The sequence below is a fragment of the Sapajus apella genome, unplaced genomic scaffold (genome assembly GCF_009761245.1).
Source record: "Sapajus apella isolate SASKATOON/1434 unplaced genomic scaffold, GSC_monkey_1.0 scaffold1, whole genome shotgun sequence".
Classification (NCBI taxonomy): domain Eukaryota; kingdom Metazoa; phylum Chordata; class Mammalia; order Primates; family Cebidae; genus Sapajus; species Sapajus apella.
In genome coordinates, this window is record NW_022436941.1 from 79,354,562 (window position 1) to 79,369,555 (window position 14,994).

Here is a 14,994-nt window from a genome sequence, read left to right on the forward strand (position 1 = left end):
TGTAAATAGCATCATGAAATTTTGAATATAAAATGCTGGAGAGTATATTTAACTTAGCTTTATTTTCTGAAAATAGTGTCAATAGTACAGAATATAGCATTAAATTTTACTTGGAAAATGAATTATTTTTTGTTAATAACAAAGATGCCTAAGTTTGGGCAGAAAGATTTATTTACATTAGTGATGTATTCAAAGCATATAGTTTTTGGTTTCCAAGAGCAGAGGCATTTCATTATATTAAGGTTAGGGTGTGTTTAGCAGCGAGTACACATCTTTTTATTTCTCTACTCTTATTTTGAAGTAAAATTTTCAAAGCTACACTAGATTATATGTAGAATTTTATTTTTCTCTATAAGCCCACACCTTCAAAATAAGGATAAACTCATTTTTATCAAATATTATATAGATATCACTACAGAGATTATTTTATTCAGCAAAAATGTACTGCAAGCCTATGAAATATTATAATAAATATTGTTCTAGGCACTAGAACGCATGGGTGGACAAGACAAAGCCCTGGCTCTTCAGAGCTGGCATTCTGCTGGAAAAGGCAGAACATGATAAGTGAATTTGTAACATGTGATGGTACTAAGTACTATGGAGGAAAATAATGCAGGGTGAGCACATAGAGAGTGGATGAATGGAGTGATGAATGGGGTGATGAATGAGAGTGGTTTTTATCGTTTATCCTTGGCAATTAAATATTAAGTTAAAACCACCACTTCCCTCCATTATTTCAAGAAGAAATGTTTGGTTCAGAAGTTGTTTTGAAGACTCCTATTTCAGTTGAAACTTAGAGACACGGTGTATTATGCTATCATTTTCTAACTCAAGGCTAAGCCAGCAAAGCTGTAAGAACAGTGAGTGTAAGTCTTACTTAACAGGATACATATTGATAGTGTCTGCCCCAGTCTTAACTGTTTCAGCTCCATGTTTTAATGTTGGCTGTGATCTGCCATGTGGACCCGCATAAAACACAAAAAGGCACAGTACCTAGTGGGCTTATTTGGATTTGGGAGGCAATGTATTCCTTCTTTGTGTGTGTTACTCTGGCCCATCTACTAACTGATCTGAAAAGCTGCAAGTTTAGATGGGGCACAGAACAAGAGTGTCAAAGAAACTGCTGGTTTTGAGTAGGACTCTCCAACAACTCCAGCCTGCTGTGCAAGCTGCTCTGCACCTGGGCCACGTGATCCAGCAGATTTAATGGTGCTTGGATTGTCAGTGGCAGATAGGAATGTTGTTTGGAGCTTTTGGCAGAGCCCTGTATGTGAATCACAGCACAGACCTTTTTGGAGCAAGACTCTGCCATCATCCAAAGATAACTAATCTCCTTTTGAGAGACAGATCTAGGCCTGCTGCTGGGCCTTAGGAGATACTGATTGATAGAACATGGGCTACCAAGTTTCCATGTGGTTTGCACTGCTTGCCCATCATAATTGGGTGTTATCTAACCTGCCAAGTCATACATTGGGTGTGTACGACATTTTATCATCAAATAAAAGTGGTGTAATACACAATCTATCAGGTCTGAGCAGACACTGAAGGCACAAGTTACATAACGAAGTGGACCTAATGCCACTCCTATTAACTACACTGCCTTCTTTCTCCCAGCCTACACATGTGGTCTCATGGAAAGTTCCCTGCAAGTAGTTGACAGAGGGCCTGGTTCTGTGTATGATATGCAGGTACCACCAAAAGTGTATAGCTGCAGCACTACTGCCCCTCTCTGGGACATCTTCATTTTCTTCTATTCCCTTATATAGGAGATATTGATTTTATATTAGTATGTATGTATTTTATATCATAGTATTTAAGTTATAGGATGTTAGAATAAGAGTAAACATTACTCAAAAACTTTACTTTCACTTCTGGGGCCTGTAGTAGTGTGTTTTTGGTTGTATGCGGGATAGTTGTAGCATATTTGGCAGAATTATGGCCTTATGGAGATTAAATATGGTTAAAGGAGATGCTTATGGGTACACCAAGGTGACAAGGGGCAGAATTTGTAATGGTTAATTTTATGTGTCAGCTTGACTGGGCTAAGGGATGCCCAGATAGCTGATAAAACACTATTTTGGGGTGTGTCTGTCAGAGTGTTCTGGAAGAGATTAGCATTTGAATTGACTGATTGATTAAAGAAGATTGCCTTTACTATTGTTGGCAGAAAACAGTCAATCCATTGAGTACCTCAAAGAGAAGAACAAAACAAAACATTGGGGGAAAGGCAATTGCTTTCTCTGAGCTGGGACATACCTATTCTCCTGCCTCTAACATCAGGGCTACTGGTTGGTTCTCTGGCCTTTGGACTTGCTTTCCTCGTTCTCCAGTTTGCAGATGTGGTACTTTTGGACTTTATAATTGCCTGAGCCAATTCCCATAATAAATATCTCTCTCTCACACACACACATACTCGCATACATATGTCTTCTATTAGTTCTATTTCTCTGGAGAACCATGATCATGATTAATACAGAGAGAGAAAAGATTAACACAGATGAAGTATATGTTCTCAGTTAGTTATGTGGTGGTACCTGCCTACCCTTCCCCGTTTCGTTAGAACTCAGAAGAGAGAGAGGGACACAAAATAAAAGTGGTCTTCCTGCCTTCAGTAGTAGCATATGTTGAGTATAATCTAATTTATTCTTGATGATCCAGGGTAGTTGTAACAAATGAGCACAATTGATCGCTATATAATAAAATGATGGCTTTGAGTTTGTAAAGGTATGCATGGCCTCTCAATAAAAAATAATAAATGCTTATAAAGTTATTAGTGTATGCCAGGCACTGAGTGGATTGTATTGATTTCCTGGTTGATGTTTAGTGTTCACTGCTCAAGTTTTCACCTCTATTTATAAGGCAGTTATAATCATAGTCAGTATAAGGTGAGTGCTCTAGAAACTGCCTGGTTTTAAGTGATGGCCCCAGCACTTACTTACTGGCTATGTGATGTTGGCAAAGTTACCTACCTTCTCTGAGGTTCATTTTCTTCATTTATACAGGATTATATGAGTACATCTATGTAAATATTTATGTATATAAAAGATGTCCCCAAGACACATTTTCTATCCCCCAGCCTATGGCAAGGACACAAAGACTTTATTTCCCACCTATATGGCTCCATGCCATCCACGATTGGAACAGAGCCATAAAATGTCAGTAACAATAGTATCTTCCTAAAAGAGTTATGAGGATTAAATGAGATGATTCACATAAACCACTTAACACAATGGCACCTAAATCCTCTAAATGTTGTGCCTTACTATATTAGTGTTTGTAAGTTTGAAATAATTGAAGTGCCTATCTGGGGAAGCCAGATAACCAAACATATTAAATTAATAACCTTTAGTATTTTGTAGGGGCTTAAGTCTCTAAGTAGGCTAGAAGGGTGTGGGGAGGAACTATTAAAAGATCTGTAGAGATAAAGACAAAAAAGGTAGAATGTGATACATGCCAAATGGGTGGTACAAAGTAATATGGGAGTTTACAGGAGAAAGTGGGCAGTTGTGTCTGGTAATCAAGAAAGATGTCATGGAAAAGGTAGCCTGTATTGGGCTTGAAGATGAGAGGGTTTCAACAAAAATGTTACATAAGCTAACCTCTTTGCCCTTCTGTGCTGTGCATTGTAACAAAGTATGACAGCAACTTTCTGATCATTCCTGAACCTTCAAGGACTCTACTTACAAGTAATGGATTAGTGTCTTTGGTGAAAATGTGCTGACGAGCTGCAGAATCCTACCTCCCCATTTAGATGTGACCATATGCCTTTAGTCTTAAAGCAGAGTAGAAAGTTAAATAACTTCCTTGAGATTCAGTTTCTTAAATGCTAACATTTGTTCATTTAAAAATCAACAGTCACCATCACCTTCCCGTAATAGCATCTGTGACTGAAGAGGCTGTGGAGGCATGCCAATTCACTAGGGAATCCTTTCCTGGCTTTTCTGGCCAACGTGGACTCTTCTTAAGTGTCAGGAGATAACCACTTTCCAAGACAGGTCTAGCCAGTATTTTTGAATATCTGCCCTACACGAAAGGCCATACTTATAACCAGTAGAACTCAGACTCTTCATGGCAACTTCCATACGACAGATCACCCTTTTACTTGAAGTAAGAGCTCATTGTCTTATTCTTCAGCAGGGTCAATAGCATTAATTTCCATTACCTTCAACTTCATATAAGCCAATAAGGGTTTCTATAAGGCTACGTCAATTCTGTTAACACCGCTTGTGTACATGCATATTTCCTCCCTTAAAATAACTCTAAGAGTTAATTACCCATTTAGAAAACATTATGCCTTCCTTTCAATATATGTTTAATTCCACTGCAGAATTACAACATTTGCTAAGATCCTATATAGTTTAAAATTTTTCATTTCTCTATGCTTCCCCATTTGTTGATAAAGATTCATAAAGGCGTTTATAGACACTTTAAAAGTTAACCAGATACTACCTTTTAAAAAATAAACCACCCTAGAAGAAAACCTAGGCAATACCATTCAGGACATAGGCAAAGACTTCATGACTAAAACGCCAAAAGCAATGGCAACAAAAGCCAAAACAGACAAATGGGATCTAATTAAACTAAAGAGCTTCTGCACAGCAAAAGAAACTATCACCAGAGTGAACAGGCAGCCTACAGAATGGGAGAAAAATTTTGCAATCTACTCAACTGACAAAGAGCTAATATCCAGAATCTACAAAGAACTTAAACAAATTATTTGCAGGGAAAAAAAAACCAACCCTATCAAAAAGTGGGTGAAGGATATGAGCAGACACTTCTCAAAAGGAGACATACAGCCAACAAATATGAAAAATAAAGCTCATCATCACTTGTCATTAGAGAAATGCAAATCAAAACCACATTGAGATACCATCTCACACCAGTTAGAATGGCAGTCATTAAAATGTCATGAAGCAACAGATGCTGGAGAGGATTAGAGAAATAGGAACACTTTTACACTGTTGGTGGGAATGTAAATTAGTTCAACCATTGTGGAAGACAGTGTGGCAATTGCTCAAGGATCTAGAACTGGAAATACCATTTGACCCAGCAATCTTATTACTGAGTATATACCCAAAGGATTATAAATCATTCTACTATAAAGACACATGCATACATATATTTATCGCAGTACTGTTCATGATAACAAAGACTTGGAACCAACCCAAATGCCCATCAATGATAGACTGGATAAAGAAAATGTGGCACATATACACCATGGAATACTGTGCAGCCATAAAAAGGATGAGTTTCATTTCCTTTGCAGGGACATGGATGACGCTGAAACCATCATTCTCAGCAAACTAACACAAGAACAGAAAACCAAACACCGCATGTTCTTACTCATAAGTGGGAGTTGAACATCACACACCAGGGCCTGTCATGGGGTAGGGGACTACGGGAGGGATAGCATTAGGAGAAATAGCTAATGTTGATCAGGTGATGGATGCAGCCAACCACCATGGCATGTGTATAACTATGTAACAAACACTTATGTTCTGCATGTGTACCCCAGAACTTAAAGTACAATTTTTGAAAACACGATTTTATCTAAAGAAAGCAAAAACATGTGTCCTTTGTTGGGACATGGATGAACCTGGAAACCATCATTCTCAGCAAACTGACACAAGAGCAGAAAATCACACCGCATGTTCTCACTCATAGGTGGGTGTTGAACGATGAGAACACATGGACACAGGGAGGGGAGCACTACACACTGGGGTCTGTTGGGGGGAAATAGGGGAGGGACAGTGGGGGGTGGGGAGTTGGGGAGAGATAGCATAGGGAGAAATGCCAGACATAGGTGAAGGGGAGGAAGGCAGCAAATCACACTGCCATGTGTGTACCTATGAAACTATCTTGCATGTTCTTCAAATGTACCCCAAAACGTAAAATGCAGTAAAATAAAATAAAATAAAGAAAAAAGAAAAAACACAAAAAACTGTACAAACCTACTCCCTACTAAACAGCTCTGTTCCTGTAGTTTGGGAGCAGAAATTTAAGTATGCAAATTTCTATTTCTGTAGTTCCAATAAAATAATAGAATTTCCCAGTTGAAAAATGTCTTAAGCCTCTCCTCTCCTTCCTAGCTCCACTAAAATAGCCAGTGAATAGTATTGGATATTTCTTAGAAAAGGATATATATTTCCAAATATATTTTCTATGTATTTGTCAGAAAAAAAGATCAAACACGTGTTTTTAGCCTTTTTTTTCTTTTTTTGGAAACAGAGTCTTGCTCTGTTGCTCAGCTTGGAGTATAGTGGCACAATATAATGCAGCCTTGAACTCCTGGGCTCAAGCAATCCTCCTACCTCAGTGTCCCACGTAGCTGGACTACAGGCACACACCACAATGCCCAGATAATTTTTTATTATTTGTCGAGATGAGTTTTCTTTATGTTGCCCAGGCTGGTCTTGCACTCCTGGACTTAAGCAATCCTCCTGCCTCAGATTTGCTTTTAGTCTTTACAGTGATTAAGTACAAAGAGAATAAAGCACCAACCCAGTTTTTTAATGATTATCTTATGGATCTAGGTCTGCTATTTACAAGAAATCAGAGAGAGGCAGAATCTCTCCCTGCCTGAAATTCACAGGTCCAGGGCAGTAGTGAGAGACTGGCAGAATCTCCACCAGAGGGTATGTAGACAGCCAAACACAACGTCTCTGTGTGAAGCTGTGAGCAAGCAGGCAGGAAGAGCAATATCCCTATACAGTATACAATGACTGCCACTATGCTTGGAAAAGAAAATGGAAAACAACGAATAAAGCCTAGACTTTCAGAGCTATATATGAGCAAATGAGCAAATCTAAACTTGTTCATATGATTCCGTATTGTTCTTGTACCCTCTTTGAGTACAAACAATCCTGTATCACATGATCCTTGCATTATATAAATTGCAGGGTAGGTAATTTCCAGTTATCAGGAATACAAAACCTTATGCTCTGGATGTGTTACAGATACTAAGAATAATGTCATACTATGCTGAGCTCATGGCAGCTCCTCTAGAGGAGAAGTTAAAGATCCAGTTCATTCACTTCAGTGGAAGCTGAGACCCACAGAGTGCAATGACCTGCCACATGTTAGTAGCATTAGAATTCACTCCCCAAGATTCATTCGTGTTGTTTCTGCTCTTAATGTTATCCGATTTATTCTCTCCTGGATATTGTCATGTAATGATAAGGGGAGCAGAGAAGTTTAGGGGAAATTACATCCTAAACCCAAAGTACTTTAGAATTTGAAGAATCAGATCAACTCATAAACAGCTTTGCTGATCTTTGGCCTCTTGTCTTTTTTTCAGACTCTGAACTTGCCTTGATGTACAATGATTCCTCAGTCTTAGAGAACCATCATTTGGCTGTGGGCTTTAAATTGCTTCAGGAAGAAAACTGTGACATTTTCCAGAATTTGACCAAAAAACAAAGACAATCTTTAAGGAAAATGGTCATTGACATTGTAAGTAGCTGATAAAAGCAAAAAAAGAGAACTGTGATGCAAGTTGCTTAGGTAAAAGGAACTGCATTTCACAACATATTATTGCCCTTTATGCTACAGAAGCTGCCCCTGATGCTGGCAGTGATGTTCTATGATAGGTTTTTTACTTCTAGCAGTTTGAAGTTGAAAGTAATGTTAGCTCACCATCATCATTTGTTTTCTGAGCCCCTCCAGTTTAGTGGCAGGCAGAGAAAGATGACTAACAAAAGCAGATTGCATGGGCCAAAGCTCTCATCAGTAGACAGTGCCATTTAGAATAGCCATGACTTTACTCTTTTGTCTATGCATCTTATTCAGTGACTATGAGACACAGGGAAATCTCTAGCTTTCAAAACCTTACTCTGTTAAACCCTGTACATACAAAGGCAAGAATTATCTGTATTTTCAAAGCAGAAAATAACCAGAATATTTTGTTTCTGAAGCAGTCTGTAAGCAACCTTGAATCAGTTCGTCATTCATAGTCTAGTAACCACTTTCTGGTCCAAGGAATGGAAAAACTTGAAAATATGTGATGATGCCTTATCCATGGAAATGTTATCCCATTTTTCACCATGAAAGTGTTGTCAGTACCTAACATTTCTGTATATTACACACATTTATCTGGCCTTTGAGAAAACTTGATAGCAAAAGGGAAAAAGACTCTGCCCTAAGGAAGAGTAAGGGATTTCCACCGTCATTAAAAGGCATAGTGTTATTTTATTCCTTTTTGTTTCTCATATTCTGCATAATATTTTCATATGTAAATTTTGTTTTCTCTGAACTTTACTCAATAATATACTCTATATTTTAAGGTACTTGCAACAGACATGTCAAAACACATGAATCTACTGGCTGATTTGAAAACTATGGTTGAAACTAAGAAAGTGACAAGCTCTGGAGTTCTTCTTCTTGATAATTATTCTGATAGGATTCAGGTAAAGCCTTATTTGAGTTTGCTCTGTGTGTGTCTGTGCGCATGTGCACATATGTCTGTGTATTCAGCTTTGAGAAGGTGTATTTCTTCACCTTGTAACAATTATAGGCAGCATTTTTATCCAAATTTTTATTGCTGAGAATTAACCAGGTAAAATTCTACTGGTCTTTTCATTTGCATCTATATTAATTAAAAAACTAACACCCCACAGAACCAGCCACTTAAGCAGTTCTGAATCTAATCAGCCAGTTTCTCTTGTGCTATTTAGATGCAGAAGTGGCATAATTTCGAACTATTAATACAAGTGTGAACCATACACAGACACATCATGGTTGAGGTGTCTGGAATAAATCTTACACTATGCATATTTTTAAGTGTTGCAGTCATCCAATGTGAATTTCTGGTTTTGTTTTGTTTTGTTTTTAAAAAAAGGAAGAGGAGTGACTAGCGTATGCATCCATCTATTTTAGGTTCTTCAGAATATGGTGCATTGTGCAGATTTGAGCAACCCAACAAAGCCTCTCCAACTGTACCGCCAGTGGACGGACCGGATAATGGAGGAGTTCTTCCGCCAAGGAGACCGAGAGAGGGAACGTGGCATGGAGATAAGCCCCATGTGTGATAAGCACAATGCGTCTGTGGAAAAATCACAGGTAATACATGAGATGTACAGCTTTCAGAGAGAACGGAGCCACCGCTTTAGCATTTGGTTACTTTGTATCACATATGATAGTATTTTATCGGATTTTTAAAATTACTTTGTTTTTGACACTCAGTTTCATCTTAGTATTTATGATCCAAAAAACTTTCATTCTTATGGCTTACATTCATATAGTCATATATCTATTCTAAGAACACATTTATCATGACTATATTCATTTAATATATTCATACACATATAGCACATGGTATTACTTCAGTTATCTGGATTCACCTACAAATTGGGATTCTAAAATAAGTCCTACCATGTCAACAACTGGAACATTTTTTATGCTACACACGTGCTCTTTAACCAAGGGTTCTGGAAGCTAATTTTGACCAGCTAGTAACAATATTTTATATGGTCTGTTGTCGAAAATAGTGACAATTTTACCAAACTAAGCTTAGTCATCTTCTGTTCAGTGTTTTATTTGTGGGTCGTGATCTAGTTAAGCTTTTCCATTATTTCTTAGTCCCAAGTCCTCTCCTCATATTGGATTTTTTTCTTAACTAGGTGGGCTTCATAGACTATATTGTTCATCCCCTCTGGGAGACGTGGGCAGACCTCGTCCACCCTGACGCCCAGGACATTTTGGACACTTTGGAGGACAATCGTGAATGGTACCAGAGCACAATCCCTCAGAGCCCCTCTCCTGCACCTGATGACCCGGAGGAGGGCCGGCAGGGTCAAACTGAGAAATTCCAGTTTGAACTAACTTTAGAGGAAGATGGTGAGTCAGACACGGAAAAGGACAGTGGCAGTCAAGTGGAAGAAGACACTAGCTGCAGTGACTCCAAGACTCTTTGTACTCAAGACTCGGAGTCTACTGAAATTCCCCTCGATGAACAGGTTGAAGAAGAGGCAGTAGGGGAAGAAGAGGAAAGCCAGCCCGAAGCTTGTGTCATAGATGATCACTCTCCTGACACGTAACAGTGCAAAAACTTTCATGCCTTTTTTTTAGTAGAAAAATCGTTTCCAAAGTGCATGTCACATGCCACAACCACGGTCACACCTCACTGTCATCTGCCAGGACGTTTGTTGAACAAAACTGACCTTGACTACTCAGTCCGGCGCTCAGGAATATTGTAATTAGTTTTTTCACCTCCATATCATCAGAGCAAGGTGGACATCTTCATGAACAGCATTTTAACAAGATTTCAGCTTAGTAGAGCTGACGAAGCAGATAAAATCTACTCCAAATTGTTTTCAAGAGAGCGTGGCTCATCAGGTGGCCCAAAAGTTCATGGGATTTGGGGTTTCTATTTTTTTGTTTGCAATATTTTCAGAAGAAAGGCATTGCACAGAGTGAACTTAATGGACAAAGCAACAAATATGTCAAGAACAGGACACAGCACGAATCTGTAAAGAGTAGGAGGATGAGCCACAGAAATTGCATAATTTTCTAATTTCAAGTCTTCCTGATACGTGACTGAATAGTGTGGTTCAGTGAGCTGCACTGACCTCTACATTTTGTATGATATGTAAAACAGATTTTTTGTAGAGCTTACTTTTATTATTAAATGTATTGAGGTATTATATTTAAAAAACTATGTTCAGAACTTCATCTGCCACTGGTTTTTTTCTAAGGAGTAACTTGCAAGTTTTCAGTACAAATCTGTGCTACACTGGATAAAAATCTAATTTACAAATTTTACTTGCACCTTATAGTTCATAGCAATTAACTGATTTGTAGTGATTCATTGTTTTATATATCAATGACTTCCATATTTTAAAACAGAAAAACAAGTTTATGTTGCAGGAAGCCCTTTTTGTAAGCATTTAGTTACTTTACATTTTGTTTCACTCTTTCCAGATAAGCAGAGTTGCTCTTCACCAATGTTTTTCTTCACAGTGTGCAAAGTAACTATTTGTTCTATAATATTTTAATGTGTGTTATATCAAATGTGTCTTAAGCTTCATGCAAACTCAGTCGTCAGTTGGTGTGTCTGAAGCCAGTGGGAGATATATAAATACCCAGTAGCTAAAATGGTCAGTCTTTTTTAGATGTTTCCCTACTTAGTGTCTTCTAATAACATTTTGCTGTGTCACAGACGTGCATTTCACAAGTGCGTGTATTTCTAATAATCCGCACATTTCATGCTCATTTTTATTGTTTGTACAGCCAGCTACAGTAAGAGAAAGGTTTTTTCCCTCGTGCTGCTTTATAATTTAGTGTGTGTCTGAACCTCCGTCCATGGTTGCTAGATGAAGTCTTGTCAAATATATCACCACCATTGTGACAGGTGAAAAGAAACAGTCAAATTAGGGTTAACATTCATTTCAACCATGAGGTTGTATATCATGACTAGCTTTTACTCTTGGTTTACAGAGAAAAGTTAACAACTGCTAACTAGGCAGTTTTTAAGAATATTAACAATATATTCACAAACACCAATACAACGATTCCTCTTTGGTTTTAATGATTTCACCACGGGATTAAGAACTATATCAGGAACATCCCTGAGAGATGGTTTTAAGTGTAGCAAGTACTCTTCCTTAATGGACAGCCACATAACATGTAGGAATTGCTTTATCACTTATTCTCGATCCATAAGCATATCTTGCAGAGGGGAACTACTTCTTTAAACACATGGAGGGAAAGAAGATGATGCCACTGGCACCAGAGGGTTGGTACTATGATGCATCCTAAAATATTAGATTGGTAAAAATTCTGCTTAAATAAAAAATTAGAGATCACTCTTGGCTGATTCCAGCACCAGGAACTGTATTACAGTTTTAGATATTAATTCCCAATGTTTACTGGATTATAGCAGTTAGCATCATGGGACATTTTTGACTTTATTCCCATGTCAGGTCAGTCTTTTTTTTTTTTTCTTTGAGACGGAGTCTCGCCCTGTCACCCAGGCTGGGTACAATGGTGTGATATCAGCTCACTGCAACCTCCACTTCCCGGGTTCAAGTGATTCTCCTGCCTCAGCCTCCCAAGTAGCTGGGATTACAGGTGCCCACCACTGTGCCTGGCTAATTTTTGTATTTTTAGTAGAGACAGGGTTTCACCATGTTAGTCAGGCTGGTCTTGAACTCCTGACCTCAGGTGATCCGCCTGCCCTGGCCTCACAAAGTGCTGGGATTACAGGTGTGAGCCACCATGCCTGGCCCTCTCATGTCAGTCTTAATAAAGTATTTACCTTCTCTCTGAAGACCTTAAAGCCCAAATCATCATGTCTCATGTTGATACTGAAAAATTGTGACGGAGGTCAAAGTGGGTATCTGACAAATGGAAAATCAAACATCTAAGAAGAATTACCACCCTGAAAATTGTTTATATTTGGAACTTCTCAAGAAGTCTTCTGGGGACTGGAAACTAAGTCATCAGCCAGGGAAATGACTCAAGCTGAAGAGAATCCCCATTTCAGTCCCCTGAGATCTAGCTGATGCTTAGATCCTTTGAAATAAAAATTATGTCTTTATAACTCTGATCTTTTACATAGGGCAGAATAGGAATCAGCTAGCTAATTATAAGGTTTCTACTGTCTTTCATCTATAAAGATCAGACAGTAATCTTTCAAATAAAGACGTATGTTTGACCAAGTAGTTTCACAAGAACACTTGGGAACTTGTTTCCCTTTTATTTGTCCCTGAGTGAGGTCTAGAAAGAAAGGCAGAGTCTAGAGTTTATTCCTCTTTCTAAAACATTCTCATTCCCTCTCCCTTCCTATACTTAGTATTTCCCCCACAGAGTGCCTAGAATCTTAATAATGAATAAGATAAAAAGCAGCAATATGTCATTAACAAATCCAGACCTGAAAGGGTAAAGGGTTTATAACTGCACTAATAAAGAGAGGCTTTTTTTTTTTTTCCCAGTTTGTTGGTTTTTAATGGTACCATGTTGTAAAGATACCCACTAATGGACAATCAATTTGCAGAAAAGGCTAAATATCCAAGAGACGGGGACTAATGCACTGTACAATCTGCTTACCCTTGTGTTTCGCTCTCGCCAAAGTGTGCTTCAGAAATACACACTGCTTTAAAAAAGAATCTCCTTTTATGAGTGGCTTTACATTTCCTAAAATGCCATAAGAAAATGCAATATCTGGGTACTGTATGGGGAAAAAAATGTCCAAGTTTGCGTACAGCCAGTGCATTTCAGCTTGCAAGTTACTGAACACAATAATGCTGTTTTAATTTTGTTTTCTTTTATGTCAGCTAAAATTCACAAGAAACTAATGTAGATAGAACAAATTACAGACAAGGAAAGAAAAAACTTGAATGAAATGGATTTTACAGAAAGCTTTATGATAATTTTTGAATGCATTATTTATTTTTGTGCCATGCATTTTTTTTTCTCACCAAATGACCTTACCTGTAATACAGTCTTGTTTGTCTGTTTACAACCATGTATTTATTGCAATGTACATACTGTAATGTTAATTGTAAATTATCAGTTCTTATTAAAACATCATCCCATGATGGGATGGTGTTGATATATTTGGAAACTCTTGGTGAGAGAATGAATGGTGTGTATACATACTCTGTACATTTTTCTTTTCTCCTGTAATATAGTCTTGTCACCTTAGAGCTTGTTTATGGAAGATTCAAGAAAACTATAAAATACATAAAGATATATAAGTTTAAAAAAACATAGCTGCAGGTCTTTGGTCCCAGGGCTGTGCCTTAACTTTAACCAATATTTTCTTCTGTTTTGCTGCATTTGAAAGGTAACGGTGGAGCTAGGGCTGGGCATTTTACATCCAGGCTTTTAATTGATTAGAATTCTGCCAATAGCTGGATTTTACAAAACCACAGACAACCTCTGAAAGATTCTGAGACCCTTTTGAGACATAACCTCTGAAGTACTTCTTGCCAGGGAGTGGCACCGCATGTGTGATGCTTGTTTGCCGCCTGTTGATCAGGAGCTACTTTAGCTACTTGCATTGGATTATTTCCTTTTTTTTTTAAACTCAGAAACACAACTTGGGAAATATATTCTTTCTCAGTGATTATAAACAATCTTTTTTTAAAAGTCTTTTTGGCTTCTAGAGCTCATAGGAAAATGAACTTGATTTGAAATTCAAGCCAGAGCTTACTCATGTTGGTTAGTTATCTATTCATCAGCTTCCTGACATGTTAAGAGAATATACTAAAAAGAAAATACAATTTTTCAACCTTAAATTTTCTTCCACTAAGATAAACCAAATTTCCTTATATATATGTAAACCCATCTATTTAAACACAAAGTTGTGTCTGATGCCAGTTTACATAGCATAAAGCATTCACCATCCTCTAAGATTTGTTTCAGCACAACTTGCATTGCTTTAGAATTTTAATATTTAACCTTGTACAATGGCCAGCCCCTGAAAGCAGGAAAAATTTATTATAATGGATAATGTGGAAGCATCTTCCCACTGCTTGCCCAGCCCTTCAATCATGTGGCTTTTTGATGAAAGGAAAGATTCTTTTTCTAGGAAAAATGAGCCTTTTATTTTATTTTATTTTTTGACACAAACTGTAGATTTTAGCAGCCCTGGCCCAAAGGAATTTGATTACTTTTGTTTTAAACAGTGCAAAGGGGACACTATAATTACAAAAATATCCTTAACTGATTGAGTTGTTTTTATTTCTTTGGATATGTTTTCAGAGTGGTAAATTGTGTGTGAGAATTACAAATGATGATTCTTTTAGTGGTTTCTTAGCCTCTCTTACAGCCCACGGGGATAGTACTGTACATCAATACCTTCATATGAAATTTTTATATGCAATGAAAATAAAAGCATGGGTTGATTCTGCCTATTTATGACTCAATCTTTTATAAATAAAAGATTATTCATTTTAAATTATAGTTCAATCAGCACATTTCCAAGGATACTGAACGTGGCTGAAATGAAAGGAGAATAGTGACATCAAAAGTTAGTATTGATATTCATAACCA

The 14,994-nt window shown here is 37.6% G+C and overlaps 1 protein-coding gene across 14 annotated transcripts in view; it reads left to right on the forward strand.

Moving 5' to 3' along the window:
* The window catches only part of PDE4D (phosphodiesterase 4D), a 1,549,195-nt gene extending 1,537,220 nt beyond the window's left edge, over window positions 1-11,975 (forward strand). For 4 of the 14 annotated variants that reach the window (XM_032282027.1, XM_032282373.1, XM_032282310.1 and 1 more), the window contains 4 exons: window positions 7,298-7,452; window positions 8,283-8,405; window positions 8,875-9,057; window positions 9,618-10,034. In XM_032282027.1, the coding sequence (XP_032137918.1) occupies window positions 7,298-7,452; window positions 8,283-8,405; window positions 8,875-9,057; window positions 9,618-10,034 (878 nt within the window). Of the gene's footprint in view, window positions 1-7,297; window positions 7,453-8,282; window positions 8,406-8,874; window positions 9,058-9,617 lie in introns of all 14 variants that reach the window. The other 10 variants (XM_032281891.1, XM_032281808.1, XM_032281749.1 and 7 more) reach the window with 7 other exon arrangements.
* The last annotated feature ends 3,019 nt before the right edge of the window (window positions 11,976-14,994 follow it).